This window comes from Strix uralensis, chromosome 11 (genome assembly GCF_047716275.1).
Source record: "Strix uralensis isolate ZFMK-TIS-50842 chromosome 11, bStrUra1, whole genome shotgun sequence".
NCBI classification, from domain to species: domain Eukaryota; kingdom Metazoa; phylum Chordata; class Aves; order Strigiformes; family Strigidae; genus Strix; species Strix uralensis.
Genome location: NC_133982.1, coordinates 24,398,909 through 24,414,716, shown reverse-complemented (window position 1 = coordinate 24,414,716; position 15,808 = coordinate 24,398,909). Strand labels below are relative to the sequence as shown.

General features: G+C 35.4%; 1 protein-coding gene across 1 annotated transcript in view; it reads right to left on the bottom strand.

The window, feature by feature from the left end:
• The window catches only part of LOC141948023 (protein unc-13 homolog A-like), a 35,017-nt gene extending 19,619 nt beyond the window's left edge, over nucleotides 1-15,398 (bottom strand). The window contains exons 1-6 of the mRNA XM_074879939.1: nucleotides 15,327-15,398; nucleotides 14,366-14,395; nucleotides 10,935-11,034; nucleotides 7,113-7,230; nucleotides 5,239-5,362; nucleotides 1,188-1,323 (exon numbers count right to left, since the gene is read on the bottom strand). Of these exons, the coding sequence (XP_074736040.1) occupies nucleotides 1,188-1,323; nucleotides 5,239-5,362; nucleotides 7,113-7,230; nucleotides 10,935-11,034; nucleotides 14,366-14,395; nucleotides 15,327-15,390 (572 nt within the window). The 5' untranslated portion in view covers nucleotides 15,391-15,398. The remainder of the gene's footprint in view (nucleotides 1-1,187; nucleotides 1,324-5,238; nucleotides 5,363-7,112; nucleotides 7,231-10,934; nucleotides 11,035-14,365; nucleotides 14,396-15,326) is intronic.
• Nucleotides 15,399-15,808: the final 410 nt, after the last annotated feature.

Below are 15,808 nucleotides of genomic sequence, written 5' to 3'. Positions count from 1 at the left end.
TCGCCATTTTTAGTACCACTGAAGGGTTCTCAATGCTTAAGTACATAGAACTTAATGTATTTTCAGAAAGACGGTAATGAGGAATCTTATCAGCACTCGTGTGTCAGTTTTGCTGACCCGCTGAGCACTCTAAGAAATGTTAATTGTTCTTCCTACCAGTCTCAGTTCTAATTTCTTTAATGTCCTGTAGACATTAAAATTAAAGTACCATGCAGGCAGCACATTGTTTGTGAAACACAACATGAAAAGTCATGTGGTTCACTGAATGGCAAGAAAAACTATTCTGATGAGCCAGGGAGGTGGACAACACAGGGAAAGCAGTGATCAGCTGACAGTGGGAGGAGCACTGCTTCTTTCACTGTCCTCCCTTCATCCCTGAACCTATTCAATTAATTAAACACTCGGAAAATGAATCAAGCCAAAGAGTGGGGCATCATGTTTCTCAATTCAACACAGGGTTCAAGACAGCCTGTTTCAACAAACTACAGTTCCAGAAGAGATGGAAAAGAGGAGATGAGAGCAGGCGCCAGGCTTACAACGGGGGGCTGGAGATGAAGGAGTAGGAAGGGTTAGAGACAAGGGCAGATGGAAAGAGTGACTCAGTTCTGGTGAGATGTTCTTTTTATTTGAAAGAAACTTACTCCACCACGTATCTGCCATTAAAGAACATAGAAAAGCTAATAAATACCTGCATTGTCCTTAAAATAATATCCTTTAAAACATCACCTTAAATGAAGGCCAATCAACCTACACATTTGCCCTTCTAAAAGCCATGTGTATATACATAACAATCTGCTGCGAAAGATTCTAGGATGTTATCTACCCCTTTTGCATCATTAATAGATTATATTCTTGTTTGGTCAAAGATATTTCTGGTTGCCTTTAACATCTACTTTTTTTTTGTAGGCTAAAATCCTCTTTTCTAACCACTAAAAATTCATTGAGAAGGCACACATATTTGATAACTGGTTTGACAAGATACAATATTCATGTTTCTTTCTATAGAGTATGAAGATTTATACTCTGTCCCACCATAATAATGGAAATATATGCCTTATGGTATCTAAAATTTTCAGTCACATTCTTGCTTAAAATAATTGTATATGTACCGCAATTTCATTCAGAAATTAAAAAAATTAAAAATCAATAACCATTATGTTCATGTCTGATATGACAGATTAAAATACCTTAATTTGCTTTCTTGTATGCTGAGACCACTTTCTGTGATTGACAGACTACCACTTCCATCTTGATGTAAATGTCTTGTACCTTGGAGGGGTGTCCCTCTCTGCCAGCCTCTGCAATCTAAATCTTTGTGGGTATCTGTAGAGAAACAAAAAGCTGCTGGAAATCTTTCAGTCCATTTTACAGAAGGAACTTCTAAAAGAGAAAGTACACATTAAATTAATAAAATTAATTCATTATATTAATAGTAATAGGGAATTAACATTATTATAATTAAATCACTTTTTACAAGAAAAGCAGAAACAGAGTTCCAAGATCACCTTCTGATTGTGCTCTGAAAACTTCACGAGGCCTAAACCAGTTATCTTTTTGTTACACAAACTTGGAAACCGTTCATTTTACAACTGCAAAATTAGCTATTGCTGGACTGGGAAGAAAACAGATCTCTTAATTTTCCAGTCCAACTTCAGTTCTTAACAGGCGTGTATTTCTTACGTGCCCATGCACAGCATTCCAAGATGTGGAGGGGGAGTTGGTTTGGTTTGGGTCTTTTGCTTGTTTGGGTTTTGTTTTTGGGGGGTTTGGGGTTTTTTTTGTGTTTTAAATAAGGAATCACGTTTTACTTTAATTCCACGTGCTATTGGCCTAGAACAGACTTTTTTTCAAATTCTTATCTATTTGGAGAAACCTGTCAAGTCTCATCTGCAACTGGAGGTACAAACTGATTTCTTGCACAACATTTTACTCTATAAATCATCCTATTAGCTTTAATGAGAGGAAAGGGTTCATGATCTGACCCTGAGCGTGAGGAAATTTTCTTCCATACTGATTAGGAAAATTTGTGTGCCCATCTCTTCTCTTCTGTTTTTGATGTTTTGGTTACATATTAGGAACTATGTTTTGATTTATTTCCTCTCATACTGTTTACTCTCACCTGGTTAGCTGCCAAAACAGTAAAATTTATGTGATACCTTTTGCTCAAAATAAAGGCAACACAGTCATTAAACAAAGAGAATATAAAGATAATACTGTGGAAAACAACAGGATCTTGTTGTTTTCCTACTGTGTAAGTTAACGCCAACTTTTAGGTTGTAAGTATATGTGAAGTATTACACAAAGGTGGCTCTGTACTTAGAATTTTATACTTTGATGCATGATTTTTCCCAATCATTCTTCTACGATTTTTCAGGACCTTGTTTTAGGCTGATCAAAATTGTACAGACCAATTCATTTTCTCATTTGCTAATCCCTTGGTGTATCAGTGAATTAGTATGGTGAGTAATGCAGTAACAGGGATGAATCTCATCAATGTTACTTTGTTCTTGTCACCCCATTTGCTAATTAATGTATATGGCAGAAAGTGATAAGGAATTGAATTTCAACCAAGTCTAAGAAGTGAATACCTGAATGGCATTTTCCAAAATTACTCATGAGGTTGGAGTCCTGTTGACTTTCAGTAGGCTACTTGGAAAAACAAGATCTTGGTCCCAAATCACACTAATGACTTTCAAAATTATAGCTGTTACCAAATACATTCCACTTAAGTAAAATTATTTTCAATTTCTTTAGTGTATGCTCTCTATGGAAGGTGTAATTGAATGTTAAGGATTACGATAAACGTCTATAATGCTGGATTTAAGAAAAAATAAGTGATGTCCTTTAAATTTTCTTCTGTCTTCTCCTACAAGAATGACCTAATAAATTTGAAGCAAAATTATTGTATTTCATTACAAAACCTGATTATCCTTAAAAAAAAAATTGACTTTTAGAGACATTAAGAATGTTTGCAACTCAGCTGTAGTATTTATCTAGAGTCCATATTTTGTTACTGTGAATTTGGTTGCAGAATTTTAGATATGAGATCCTCATTTTACTTAGCTCCTTTTAACGGAGCTCAGTCTAGACAGCAATGGTGATATGACAACTTTGTTGCTACCACAACTAACATCAGATGATATTTCTAGAAAAAAGCACTCATGAACGAGCTAATGATGTTAAAACACTTCCCTGTTACTACATGCAGTGCTTCAAGTCCAAATGAAGCCATATTGTTAAAGCAGCATGGAAGGCTCTTATATTTCTACCAAGTATCTTGCATTCTCAAACAGACATCTTTCAGGAAATGTGAAAAATAACTGCAGTCTTTTACCTTTCCAATGTAATTTATCATTACAAAGAGGCTGTACCAATCCCAATAGTGAAGGACAGATTCTCAGCTGGTCACAGCTGAGCTGAGAAGCATTCGATAGAATTAACAATCAAAATGTAATGCCTTAGTCAAACTCCGGGTAGAGGGTAAAGATAAGCATGTGGCTTTCTCAGTAGTGACACCTAATTCTTTTGGATTATTCCCTCTGCACAGAAAACTATAGTGTAAGAGTGACCTCTGCAGGATTTCCACAGTGCTCTGTGACTACAGACCCAGGGACTGCCTTGAAAACACCTTCAAATATCTTTACTTGGAAACAGAATACAGGCATCAACCTACAAACTGACACTCCCTGTCGGTAACAGCTTGAAATCAGTAACCACCTGAATTTACAGCTTGTAATCACACAGAGTTTTTATAACAGACTTGCACCAGGTTTCTAGATATGAAAACTATGTAAGGACACACTTAAAACATTCTGCTCATTCAAAGGAGGTTTCAAGAATTTATGACATGTAAGGAATAAATACAATTTGTACCAATTTTTCTCTTTTTTTGATGGGTATTCCACTGTTACTACACAAACTGTTGTCCTTTTCTGTCATCTTCTTAACAAACTGCTCCTCCTTTGTACTACTATTTTCTTTTTATACTTAAGGACTCAGTCCATTTGACATATGTACACTTTCCATCACGCTTAAAGGAAATAGAGTTACCTCATAAGTGAGAATAATCTAGATAGAGGTACACGTGAATACCAAGAAAAAAGTTCTTCTGTATGAATTTTTACTCGGACAATTGAAAATTGCTTGTGGCTGCTGGGGAAAATATACCAAACAAAACCCAGAATGTGACTAGGGCTTAGGTTATATTTTAAAATGTTTTATTAGCTGAGAACACTAAATAAAGAGTAATTCCTGTAAAAAAAAAAAAAAAAAAAGAAAAAAGATGTAGGCCCTGTTGTGGCTCGTAAGAATCCATAACAGTCCACAGTTACTCTGTGAATTCTACCACATGTATTAATGGGAGTGAGTCATGCAGAATGCACCCAGAAACATCAGAAATAACTAGCTTGCTCTAATCAACATTAGCTGTATTGCCAAGTTCTCTTTCAGACAATGCATTTCAAAAAGAATATTGAACAGCTGAAGAGCATATCTTTAGTATGAATTCTATTCCTCCCTTTCAAAAGATAAATGTTTCTCATTCACATTTCTTCAAGTTTTTTGTTTTTATTCTTGTATAAGTTTTAGGAGTAGTGTTTTTAGCCATAGTTCATTAGACTGTTTAAAGAGTAAAATATTATTAAGTTAATTTGTCTTTGTGAACTTATTTGGCATATTAGACCATGTCATATAGATGGACTGATAATCTTGATAAAGTCAATCTCTTTGTATTATATCTGGAAATAATGTGAGGTGAGACATTATTTGATGTTCAGTTTCCATTTCTAACTTCATATACACTATTTGCATACACATATATGCAGTTTCCATCTCCATATGCACTATTCGTAAAGGCAGACAACCTTTGCTAATAAGAAAAAATGGTGTGAAGCTCTAGATTTTACTAAAACTTACATTGTGCAAACAGCTGGTCAAAGCTGACATGATGCAGAGCTGTAACACACAGGCTGTAGTAGACTGATCCTTAAGGAAGTACTTCTTTAGCTCTACAATCCATGTGTGGATGAACATTAACCAGTGAAATGGCTCATCCAGCTCCTCATGGGAAGTGGCTCTCAGGGATTCTATTACTTACCAGTATCAATTGTACAAATGCTCCAATGATGAATAAGCATTTAAGATTCTGTAGAAAAATTACTATTTGCCTCTGTATTTCCGGAACTTAAATTGCAATACAATGGTTGGAAAGCTGGAGCCAGACCTCAGTCTGTAACTCACCAAATGGTAATGCAAAGTAGACATCCAGTAAGATCTCGTGTGATGTTGGTATTCTTGTGCCTTGAATCTCACTCCCATTTGTTATTAACTCAGAATCCAACGTCCACCAGGAACCTGGGCCTTCCTAGGAAAAAACATTCTGAAAGTTACCTGGGTAGGATTTATAGCATTATGCACTTTTTTTCCTGAATGAAGGTTTCCCTAAGTCAATAGGAGTTTCTTTATGACACCAGTAGGATCTGTTCTAATTCTTACAACTTTTCTTTATGTAAGTAATAGTTAGGACTTAATCTAGTTTTCTTACAGGCATGGAATTCAAAAGAATAAAATATTTGCTCTACAATATAGACAAATACACATTAAGATGGTCAGATGATTAAGATGTAAGAAATATGAATACTGAAAATTACTCTTATGAACTGAGATCTTCCAGTTTCCCTTTGAACTGGTGCCAAACAAGTACATTCTAGCAAGACTGAAGCAATCAATATATGTTAGTAACTGAGGCAAAAAAGAGCTTCTGAAGTAACATTCCCTTATAGGTTTTTTCTGAGTTATAAAGCCCAGAGCAGAGCTGTAGGGTTAAGATGTGCAGGATAAATAACTAGGAAAGTTCCACAGTGGCCTAATTATAAATTAAGGCTTCGAAGGTCTCAAGAAATTAAGAAACAATCTCTATTCTTGCATCTTTGTTCATTTAAAGTTTCAATGTTTACTGTTAAGATACAATTACTGCGTCAGCAAGTTGTAACTCAACAACAGCTAGGGTAGCAGAGCAAAACAACTTGCCTTGGGGCCCGAAATAGTGCTTGGCAGCTGTGATACAGAGCAACTTCTAATTTAAGCAGGAATTACTTTCTTCTCCCCACTTCCATTCTCGGAGTAGAATCGTTGAAATGTCAGTTCAATGTATATGCGAATATTTATTAGTTCCTATAAAGAAATGCCTATAGAGACTGATGGGACATGTTGTAGGAAGAAGTTTTCCAATTCTCTCTCCTTTACTTCATCATCAATTGCCTTTTTTATTTTTTTGGAAAATTTAAAGAAGGCAAACAATTTTATTTGCAAAGATTAAATTCATCTTCTCTAATTCAGAGTTACTTTTTTAAAAATAGACTCCATGAACTATGTGTAGAAAAACATATTTATAAATGGGAGAATTGTGGAGCATTAGAATAAGGTTCCTCTTACTTTTCCTGATTTCAGACAATTTTGCAGCACTTGCAGATTGCTTCAATATTTCCACACTCCCAGAAAACTTACTTCTTTATTTCCTAGCCTACTAAGAGCAAGCATGCTCATTGTGGTGGGTGACTATGACTATGCTGGATACATAACAACTCTTGGGATTGACCCATTTTCTCCACTCATCCTTCTCTATACACCCATTGTACTATTAATTTCTTCCATAATACCACAGGGCAAAATCCTGTTTTCCTCTTTGAGACAATGGCCAATTCCCTTGAGAGACAGAACAATAGTATTTTGCCCATTTTGATAGACATTTACCCAAGGTCACAACAATGAAGAGTCAGACCAGGAACCTCAATTTGAAATTCCCTCACTCTAATCACGTAAACCAAACCGTCCCTGCCTCCCTAACAATTCGTGAGTGCAGATGAGCTCTAACCCACTTACTGAATTATACCTGACTCAGCATGTGAGCCATTTCTCTGGGGTATATGGCTAATGCATATCAGCTGTCACTTTGAGAGTCACATGTGCAGTATATCTCAATATTACAGGCTGAAACACATGAGATAGAAACATACATCAATCATAAATGTCATTACAGTATTTGGGAAGGCTACGAACAAGAAATCCATTGGATTTTACTCAGTGTTTTATATTTCCATAGAAAGTCAACTTACATCTCTTGCATGTTCCACAGTTGCAAGGGGAATCCATAAAACTCCTAAAATGCTATCCCAGAGCAAGCCTTTCTTCCACAGCTCTATAATGAAGCCCCTTCCATCAGCGCAGATTTCACTAAAAACAATGAATACACAAACCCTTAAACTGAAAACGCAGTCTCAACTGCTCAGGATTCTATCATAATAACTTGAGTTAGTGACTTACAGCAGATAGAGGCATTTTCTTTTCCGCATACTCATAAAACGCAAGATAGCAGGCATGATGCAAAGGTTAAACGGGACAAGCCACGTCTCAAGTCTTACCGTTCACAATTGGTCTTACAAACCAATGAGGACAATTCTGCTGGAAATGTGGTACAGAAGTCCCAGTTGTCAGTAGCTTTATTTTGCTACAAGACTTGGCCCTATTGGATATAACCCCAGAAGAAACCAGGACCAGGAGATGCCTTTAGTTCAGCTTTAGCTTTTTTTGAGCAGCTTCTCCATATGGAATTCCTCAGTTGCTTCGGCAGGACACTGGTCTCCTCAGGACAGTCCTGAAGAACCTGCATTCTCAGGTTCCACTGTAGCTAACTTGTTCGGTGCAGTAGTAAAATACAGCTAGCCTTTTGTCAGGTCAGTTCTTTTAGGTAAAACTGGGCTCCACAAAAATTATCAGTCTTTTGAACATAAAACTCAGAGGAATATTTCCAATGAAAAAGTAAGAGTTGTCAATGTCAGCTATGATGGCACACACAATCAACACAGACTATCAGCTAAGAATGATTTATAATCGTATGGGAAAAATTCCATCTTCCTTCACAAAAATCTTCAAGAAGGAAGCGCCAGACCATTTCTACAGGAAACTGAGCCAGTTTCTTGTTTTCATTGTAAAGGAGACCAGGTATAAAAGATGTTTGGAGCTTGTTCCCTGCATTAGAATTGAGAAGTTGCACTACCCAACAAAAATACAGTGGGAAAACAGCTCTCCAAGAGTTGCAGATCCAGGCTTTATGTTAGGTCTACTTATAGAATGCATGCATTTTATTACTAGCTGGTTTTGACCAAAAAAATACCATACCACAACCTTGTTTTGCAAGAATTTAAAATAAAATTTTACCAAGCCATATTACTCACCCATGACATTGAACTAAAGAGAGGTCATTTCCTCATGGAATGGCTGGCATTCCTTTACATATTATTATAAGCAGTTACAGACTAGTTCTGTAAATATGAACAATACAATAAAGTAGGCATGGATGTCTCTGCTGTAACTGATTGTATGTAATCTCCATTTGACAGAATTAGTTTTAAGCACTAAAACTAATAACTGATTTGTGTGGTATACCACAGTGAATTACTGTGTACATAAAGTTACCAGGAAAAGGACAAATGAAATCTGAGAAGGGCAAACGGTGAGACAGGTACTAAAATCATCACATTGGTCTCAAAAAACATTATGTTGGCTGCCTCAATGTCTAATTTTTCGCTGTATGCATGCAGTTGAATAGATGTAGTGAATTTTTGTTTTGTTCAGCTTCTCCCTTTACAAATACTTTATGACAGATTGTAAGTTCTTATCTTCTGGTATTTTTGGACCTCAACTTTAAAACTGCTGCACTAACTGAACAGTGAAACTGCATATTGAAAACTTTAAACAATATGTAATTTTTAAATGCAAGCTGGTAACATCTGCATGTAACAAAACAAGTTTTTTACAGGCAGAGATGGAGAGAGACCCCTTAAGAAAATAAACTACAGTATAACTTTACACAATCTATATAAATGTATTTGTAAATGCCAATTTATAATGCTTTTTAAAAGTCTGCTGTGTTGTACAGTTACGTAGACAGTAGATGGAGCTACAGCAACCTCGTAACATACTTGCTACAAAAGTGGTTTAGTTCTCTTTGGTGACGTTTAAATTGCAAATGAAGAAAATAATCCTAATAAATTGCTCATTCTCACTGATGTCATGGAACACTCATTTACATAGAATATGATTAAAATCAAAGCATTTATACAACAGAAAAGCAAATGTATTAAATAATATTTTAACACATTTCTCAGGAAAATTTAGAGAATAGGTTATACACACTTTAAAATATTTTTTAATTGCCTCCTGCACTAAAGATAACAGATAGGGCAAATGTTGAAACTTAATTGATCTACTTCCTGATATACTATTACATTGTCATCCAATTCACACTCAATGTTTTATAGAACTATTATGTCTGGATCAGTAAAGTGCCAAAAAAATCATGTTAACACAGTATTGTCATACAGCAATGATTCCCCTACACTGAAACATGACATCTCTTCTACAAGTCAAAGCTGCAGTATAAGAATGGTATTTTAAAAGGCTAGCTATTGATAGTAATTTTCCTTAGCATTTTCAAAGACAGACATGAGCATCCTGTTAGGATTATTTAGGCTGTGGCCATGAACAGGCTGCTAGAGAAACCTGATGACTGGGGAGTGGGGGAGGAATTAGCACCAGATTAAGACTGGTTTTATATGGTCAAAAGTCAGAATTTTTGATGACTTCTTTGATATGTCATACATTTAGCCATAAAATGTCATGTAAAGAAGGTATATATGTTGGCTTAACATAACAGGCCCTTCAGTCACTCAAGAGTCTTCAGTTAAGCAAGCTGGTAGTTTGCTACAGTTGTCTAAGAAATCAGTTGCACACCACCAAAAAAAAATCCAAATTCAATTAATAACTCTAGGAAAAATTTGGGATGAAGATGAAGACTTCAAATGAGATTAAGAGCTCTGTGAAATAAATTACATGAACTATCTGTGAAGAAAACCAGAGAAGATTTTAGAAATCCTTCTTTTAATATAGTATAAAATTAAATTTGGGGGTATTATTTCAATCAAAATGTCAGTTTCAGTGTACGTAGAGCCTGTCAAAAGATATTTATAGGTTTTGATAACCAGAAAGTATATAAAAATGATTCAAACCAACGCATTCTTCTGATAAAATATTAAAATATTTGAATTAGAAAACCCCCAAATTGTAAAAGAACATTTCTCATAAACATAACTAAAGCCAATTTAATGTTTAATTCTGTAAAAATATTTCAACCAACTCAAGACCTGAGGAATAAGATCTATGCTTCCACAGAGAAGATGTGGTGACAGAGGATTTGTGCAGCAAGAAAGGAGGGACCAAAAATAGTAGAGATTAACATACTGTCTCGGCATCTAATGAAGTTACATATTTATTTAACTGCTTTGAAATTGACAGTTGAAAACAGGTTTCCTCAGAATGTCAGCCAGTATATAAGTGTTTGGACCCTCCTGAACAGTGAGGTATATATAAGGCTCTAGAGAAAAGACGAGAAGAAAGACTGAATAACAAGATGGAGAGTTGAGTGAAGCAGACAAAGATGTGCAGACACAGAGGTGATAAACAGTATGGGTCACTAAGAAAGAAACTACCTAAATAGGCAGTTAAGTAGATAAATGAATGTATAAAATATGAGTCATACAGCAAGGAAATAGAGTAAAACAAAAATCAAGTTGTACGAGGATCAGTTTGAGTTCTTTCTTCTCATTCCTGTATTCCTGAAACATTACATGAAATAAAAGATATTGAAGACAAATATTTTCTTCCCTTTGTTGACTGCTGGCCTTGATCCGCAACGTGGCTTGCAAAATTAACTTTTGTTCTGTTCTCTAGAACTAGCCTGGCACCTTTTCTCTGAGCTGGATACTTTTTCCTTGCTTTTGAAGTCTGTACATGGTCTCAGATGTTATTAATTGCTCTAAACTATCCAAATACAGCAAAGATAAAACAAAACCAATTGATAAGAATTCCCTGTTACTTACAACATGAAGTCCTGTTCCCAGCAAGGTTCACTTCCCCTTCTATCTATTGTAGTGCTTTTTAAATTTTGGACTTTTAAAACAACATAGGTTTTGAATGCATCTGAAAAAGAAATAACCAGCACATTAAAACCCACTTGATTTCTTCCTAAAAGCTGGAAACATTCAACTCCATGGTAGTAGGGGTTTAACTCTTACTCTGTACAAAACACTGAGAGGTGTGGTTCAAATATATGGTTTTGAACAAGGAAATTCTTATTAATTCTAGTGGGATTATGACAGGAAAATCTCTGCCCATCACAGGTGGGAAAGAACAGCATCCTAAATGTGATCAGTTTCAGACATGGCTTCTCAGGTTATTTATCAGTCTCCCTGACAGATTTTACAAGAAACAAGTACGCACGCCCTTTCTGCAAATTACAATCTTCTTTGCCTTTCAATTGGTATAATAATATTGGTGACTGGCTAATGGGCTTTTATGTCCAATTAATGCAAGACCACAGACTTGGAACATGTAATTCAGTCTTGTCTTTGTGTGTGAATCTAGTTCTGTATAAAGATGCAGCAGCAAAATGGGTTTCAAACGCAGTCCCAAATGAACTCAAACATTTTTGTAAATGTCATTGTAAAAGCACAGTATGAATATTCATAAAATTTAACCTAATCAGCAAAAAGAATAAAACTAAAAATTTCAAAGTGCTTGAAAATATCACCAGCAGAAAAAAGCAAAAGAACTAAGGGAAAGCTCTACCCTTTAGGGCCTCACACAGGAATCTAAGGCAGCAAAGGGCATATTATATCATCTCGATGAATGTGGCTGTTCAAAAAAGCTTCGCAGCTTGCATGCCTGTAACACATCCTTCATTAGCCTCCAGCACCCTACATAAGGATCAACACTGATATATGGTTAAAAAAATACTTTTTTTTAAATAGAACTACTGCCAAAATATACATATGAGATGTAGTCAAGAACAGAAGTAATTTTTGAGCTCTCTGTATTACCACAGGTCAATCAACCAGTCTGAGTTGGAGGGAAGCTGTCACTGTCTACAATAGGCTATTGAATAGTTTGTATCAAATTACACTGCAGTTAACAAAAAGTGTGAAGGAGAAGAGTTAGCTCTGTACATCCTGTATGTAGATCTTATCGATTAGGACTGATAGTGTTTGACAAAAGGACTGAAGGATGTTCCATCACGGGAACTAGTTTTTTCAACAACCAAAATCAACAGTGATCAGTGTTATGTATTTATTTTCTATAATTCAGTGCGCTCGTCTACTCAAACATGTCTTTGTTCTTACACTGAAGAAACTTGACAAAGTCAATATAGATTTAGAAGTCTGGTGACTTATTTGTGAGAAATGGTGTCAACAATGCCTGATTCACATACCATCCTATTGCTCATTCTGTGTAGCTGAGGCAAACAAAACAAAATTTGCAAAATGTTTTGTAGTTGCAAAATTTGTTTGTAGTTTGGAGGCTTGCAACTCAAGGTTTGAGAAATTTTCAAAAGAACCCTCCATTAAATCACTTGGCAGAAAAATAGAAACCTACAACTCCAGCCATTTTGAGCACCCACATTTATATCTATGTTTAAATCAAAAATACAACAACCAACCTCCCACAAAATTAAAACTTGCCTCCTTTAAATGAAGCCATAACTGTCAAGATAGAGACTTTTAAAGACACATTTTTAGTGGTAGTTTCTTTCATTGTTCTATTATCATCATATTCAACTCTAATTTCTTTCCCATTTAAAAGTCATCTTCCTATGTATCATTCCAGGTGATCAAACCTAATTACCTTGTATCTTTCCCAAGCTCCTTTCCTAGCACAAAAATTAAAGAAATTTCAGACTGCCTGCATTATCATTGTGTTGCCTGGAACTTTGTCACCTGCCTTTTAAAAGAGCTATTTCTCCAGTAGTCCCTTGACCACTTTGGCTCTTCTCTGGATCTAAATGTTAAACCTTCAGCACTTTATCACTAATTCACCTTCTTCAGAATTTGTGAATTATACCAAGTAAGAAAACGTAGAAACTCTACCTTCTGAATAACTGCGAATATGTAACCTCCTTAAAGAATAACGGTGTCAAGAGTGAATATTATTACAATACTCTGGCAGTGGAAAGGAGCTGTAAATTTTACTTAATGATAAGCTTTGCTTCCACAAAACCATTATTGCAGCTCCCAACCCCTCAGCTGACAAAAATGGAGGCACCTAGTGCAACTTTTTATGAAAAGAAAAAGGGCAGGCTATCCCCTTGTTCCTATCTTCAGCTTTCAACCCCAAACAGAGCACAGCAGCTTCATGGCAGCTTACACAAAGTAATAAATTAACCACAGCAGAATTCCAGAGTTTTGAGAAACATGCAGGTATCTCAATATTGCTCTCAGTCACCACCTACACAATTTTTCTGCCCAAGAAAACATGACAAATTATCAGAGAATATACCATTTGAACTTTATTGCCATTACTTATGGCATTAACAAGTTTTCAACAGCATTCAAAAGAAAATTAAAATTACTTAACTGTTATCAAATAATTCTGTTTGATAATAATCTTTTGTAAATTATCACCCTGCAGAATATTTTTCTGATTGCATTAGGATTTCAATGAAAGATGATCCTTCTGTCAATACTTCATACACATATTTCACAGCAGTGAAGAATAACTACTTCACAGTTAGAACCACCATGTTCCCAGAAAGAAGCTTAACCTGTACTAGTTCAGATTATCTTTCTTTAATCCAGATAACTTCTAGTGATTTGCAGAAGTTGCTTAAATGTATTAGGCAGACATCTACTGGCAAATTTTGCTGCATTGATTAGGTTATATACCAGCTTTTCTTGAGAACTAGTAATTACAAAGATCTTCAAGGCCTTAAATTTATACTCTACCTATGCGTGAGAAATCTCTGGCTGAGTTTGGACTTTCTTTTCCACTCTGGCTAAATCTTGGTCCTGGAGGCAGACTTAGAGGCCTAGGCAGCTTCATTTTGCTCATGTTTATTGCCTAGGGCAAATACCTGATCTCTGTAACTGTCCATCAGCATCTCCTATCCATATTTCCTCACTGGGGAAAATTCAGACACCATCTCCTTCCCGCTCTGCTGAAGGTAAAATCCTGCACTCTCTTTATATAAAAAAAAAAGTTTCTCTTGACTGATGACACATTTAGGTCATTCTTTTTTGTGGGAAAAAAGTCTGAGACACAATAACTGAAAATTACAGATTGACTGTGCCAGTCTTGTTAATTTGACCTTTAAAATACATGTATATTTTTAAATTCTTTCATCATTTGTTTTGTACTGAACTGTTGAGGAAATGCATGCAAGTAGTCCTAGGCTTAAATGATTCCTTAGTGTGATACACATATGCATGCCCAAGAAATAAAAATGTAAATCAGAAATTAAAAGGGAAATGAGACTTACCAGCTGCTTTATCCAACCTTCCTTTTTTCACTACGAAAAAAAAAAAAAACCCTATTATATTCAGATAATATCTTAACAATGCTTGCCAATAAATTTTATGAACAAAGAAAATCTAAGGGATTTCTGTGGTATAAAAAAAACCTCAATCAAAAATGAAAACAAGAACTCTTAGAAAAATGTAAGCACCATTGTGGTAAGATAATATGATTACTCAGAATTCTTTAGGAAAGAAAACATGTGGAAAGTCTTTGCAGCTTACAGAAACTTAATAAATATGTGGCTACAACACAAAAGGCATAATGGAGAGCAGGTGACCAGGAAGGGTAGTATACTATCCATCACCTTATAATGCTAGTTCAAAATGCTTCTCAATAATAGTCACAGAAGGCTCACAGACTGCACGTAATCTAAAGTAACTTCTATCATCTTACGAAGAATCCTTTATTACATTGTATTTACTCTGCCTATTAGAAAAGACATACTGCAGTAAACACCTTACCAATTAAGAAGTGAACATTTCAAATCCTGACTTTGTTCAACAGCCTTAGGTTCCATGCTATGATATCACTTCCATTAATGAAAAATGCCCTGAAGCTAATAGGTTTGTGATTCAGTCATCACAATTATGAAAATCTAACCTGGTAATCATTTTGTATCAAGTGTCTGACTACTGAAGTTCATTGAATTTAGACTTTTAAACAATATAATTAAATATTCTTTAAATTTTCCTGACATATCAATGCATGTAAGAGAGTTCAGTTCAATTTGAATGAAATGTCACCACAATCCTACAAAAAGTAAACTTGCTCTAAGAATATATTTAACACGTATCATATTTCACTACTATACTTAGGACCTAGTAATTACCAATAATTGTAAAGTTGTGGACTCACACCACAAAGGTTCCCAAAAGCTTACCACTGTTTTCCCATTACCTTCCCAATTGTCCAACTTCACCTACCTTCCTTTTCCTTATTCTTGCTTTTACCTATCCCTAAACACCCTTCTATGGAATTGCATCCCATTTGCAGAATGTCTGATAGCCTGAATAATTCCATGACGTCTCACACTAAGAAAGCTTTCACTTTCAATGCAAATGTGGAGAGTCACAAGCAGAGTCCAAACACTGCAGCAGTTCAACTGCACTGCTAGAGTGCAAAATTTACACACTGTGCTTACTTGACTTCCCTTGAAGGAAGTACTGCAAGAAACACTCCCATCGACTTAAATGAGCAATGCACATTTGCGGTCTATGAAGTTGCTTTTTATAGCCAGATAATAAATATTTGTCACATTGGTGGAGCTTGTGTGATAAGAAAAACCTACCTTTTACAGAGAGAAGTTCCATTCCAGTAGAAAAATATTTTAAAGAACATAAATTGAAATTAAGTTTTACAAATGGGAAAAAATTAGTTTGGCTCAAAGACTAAATTACTCTTTTCC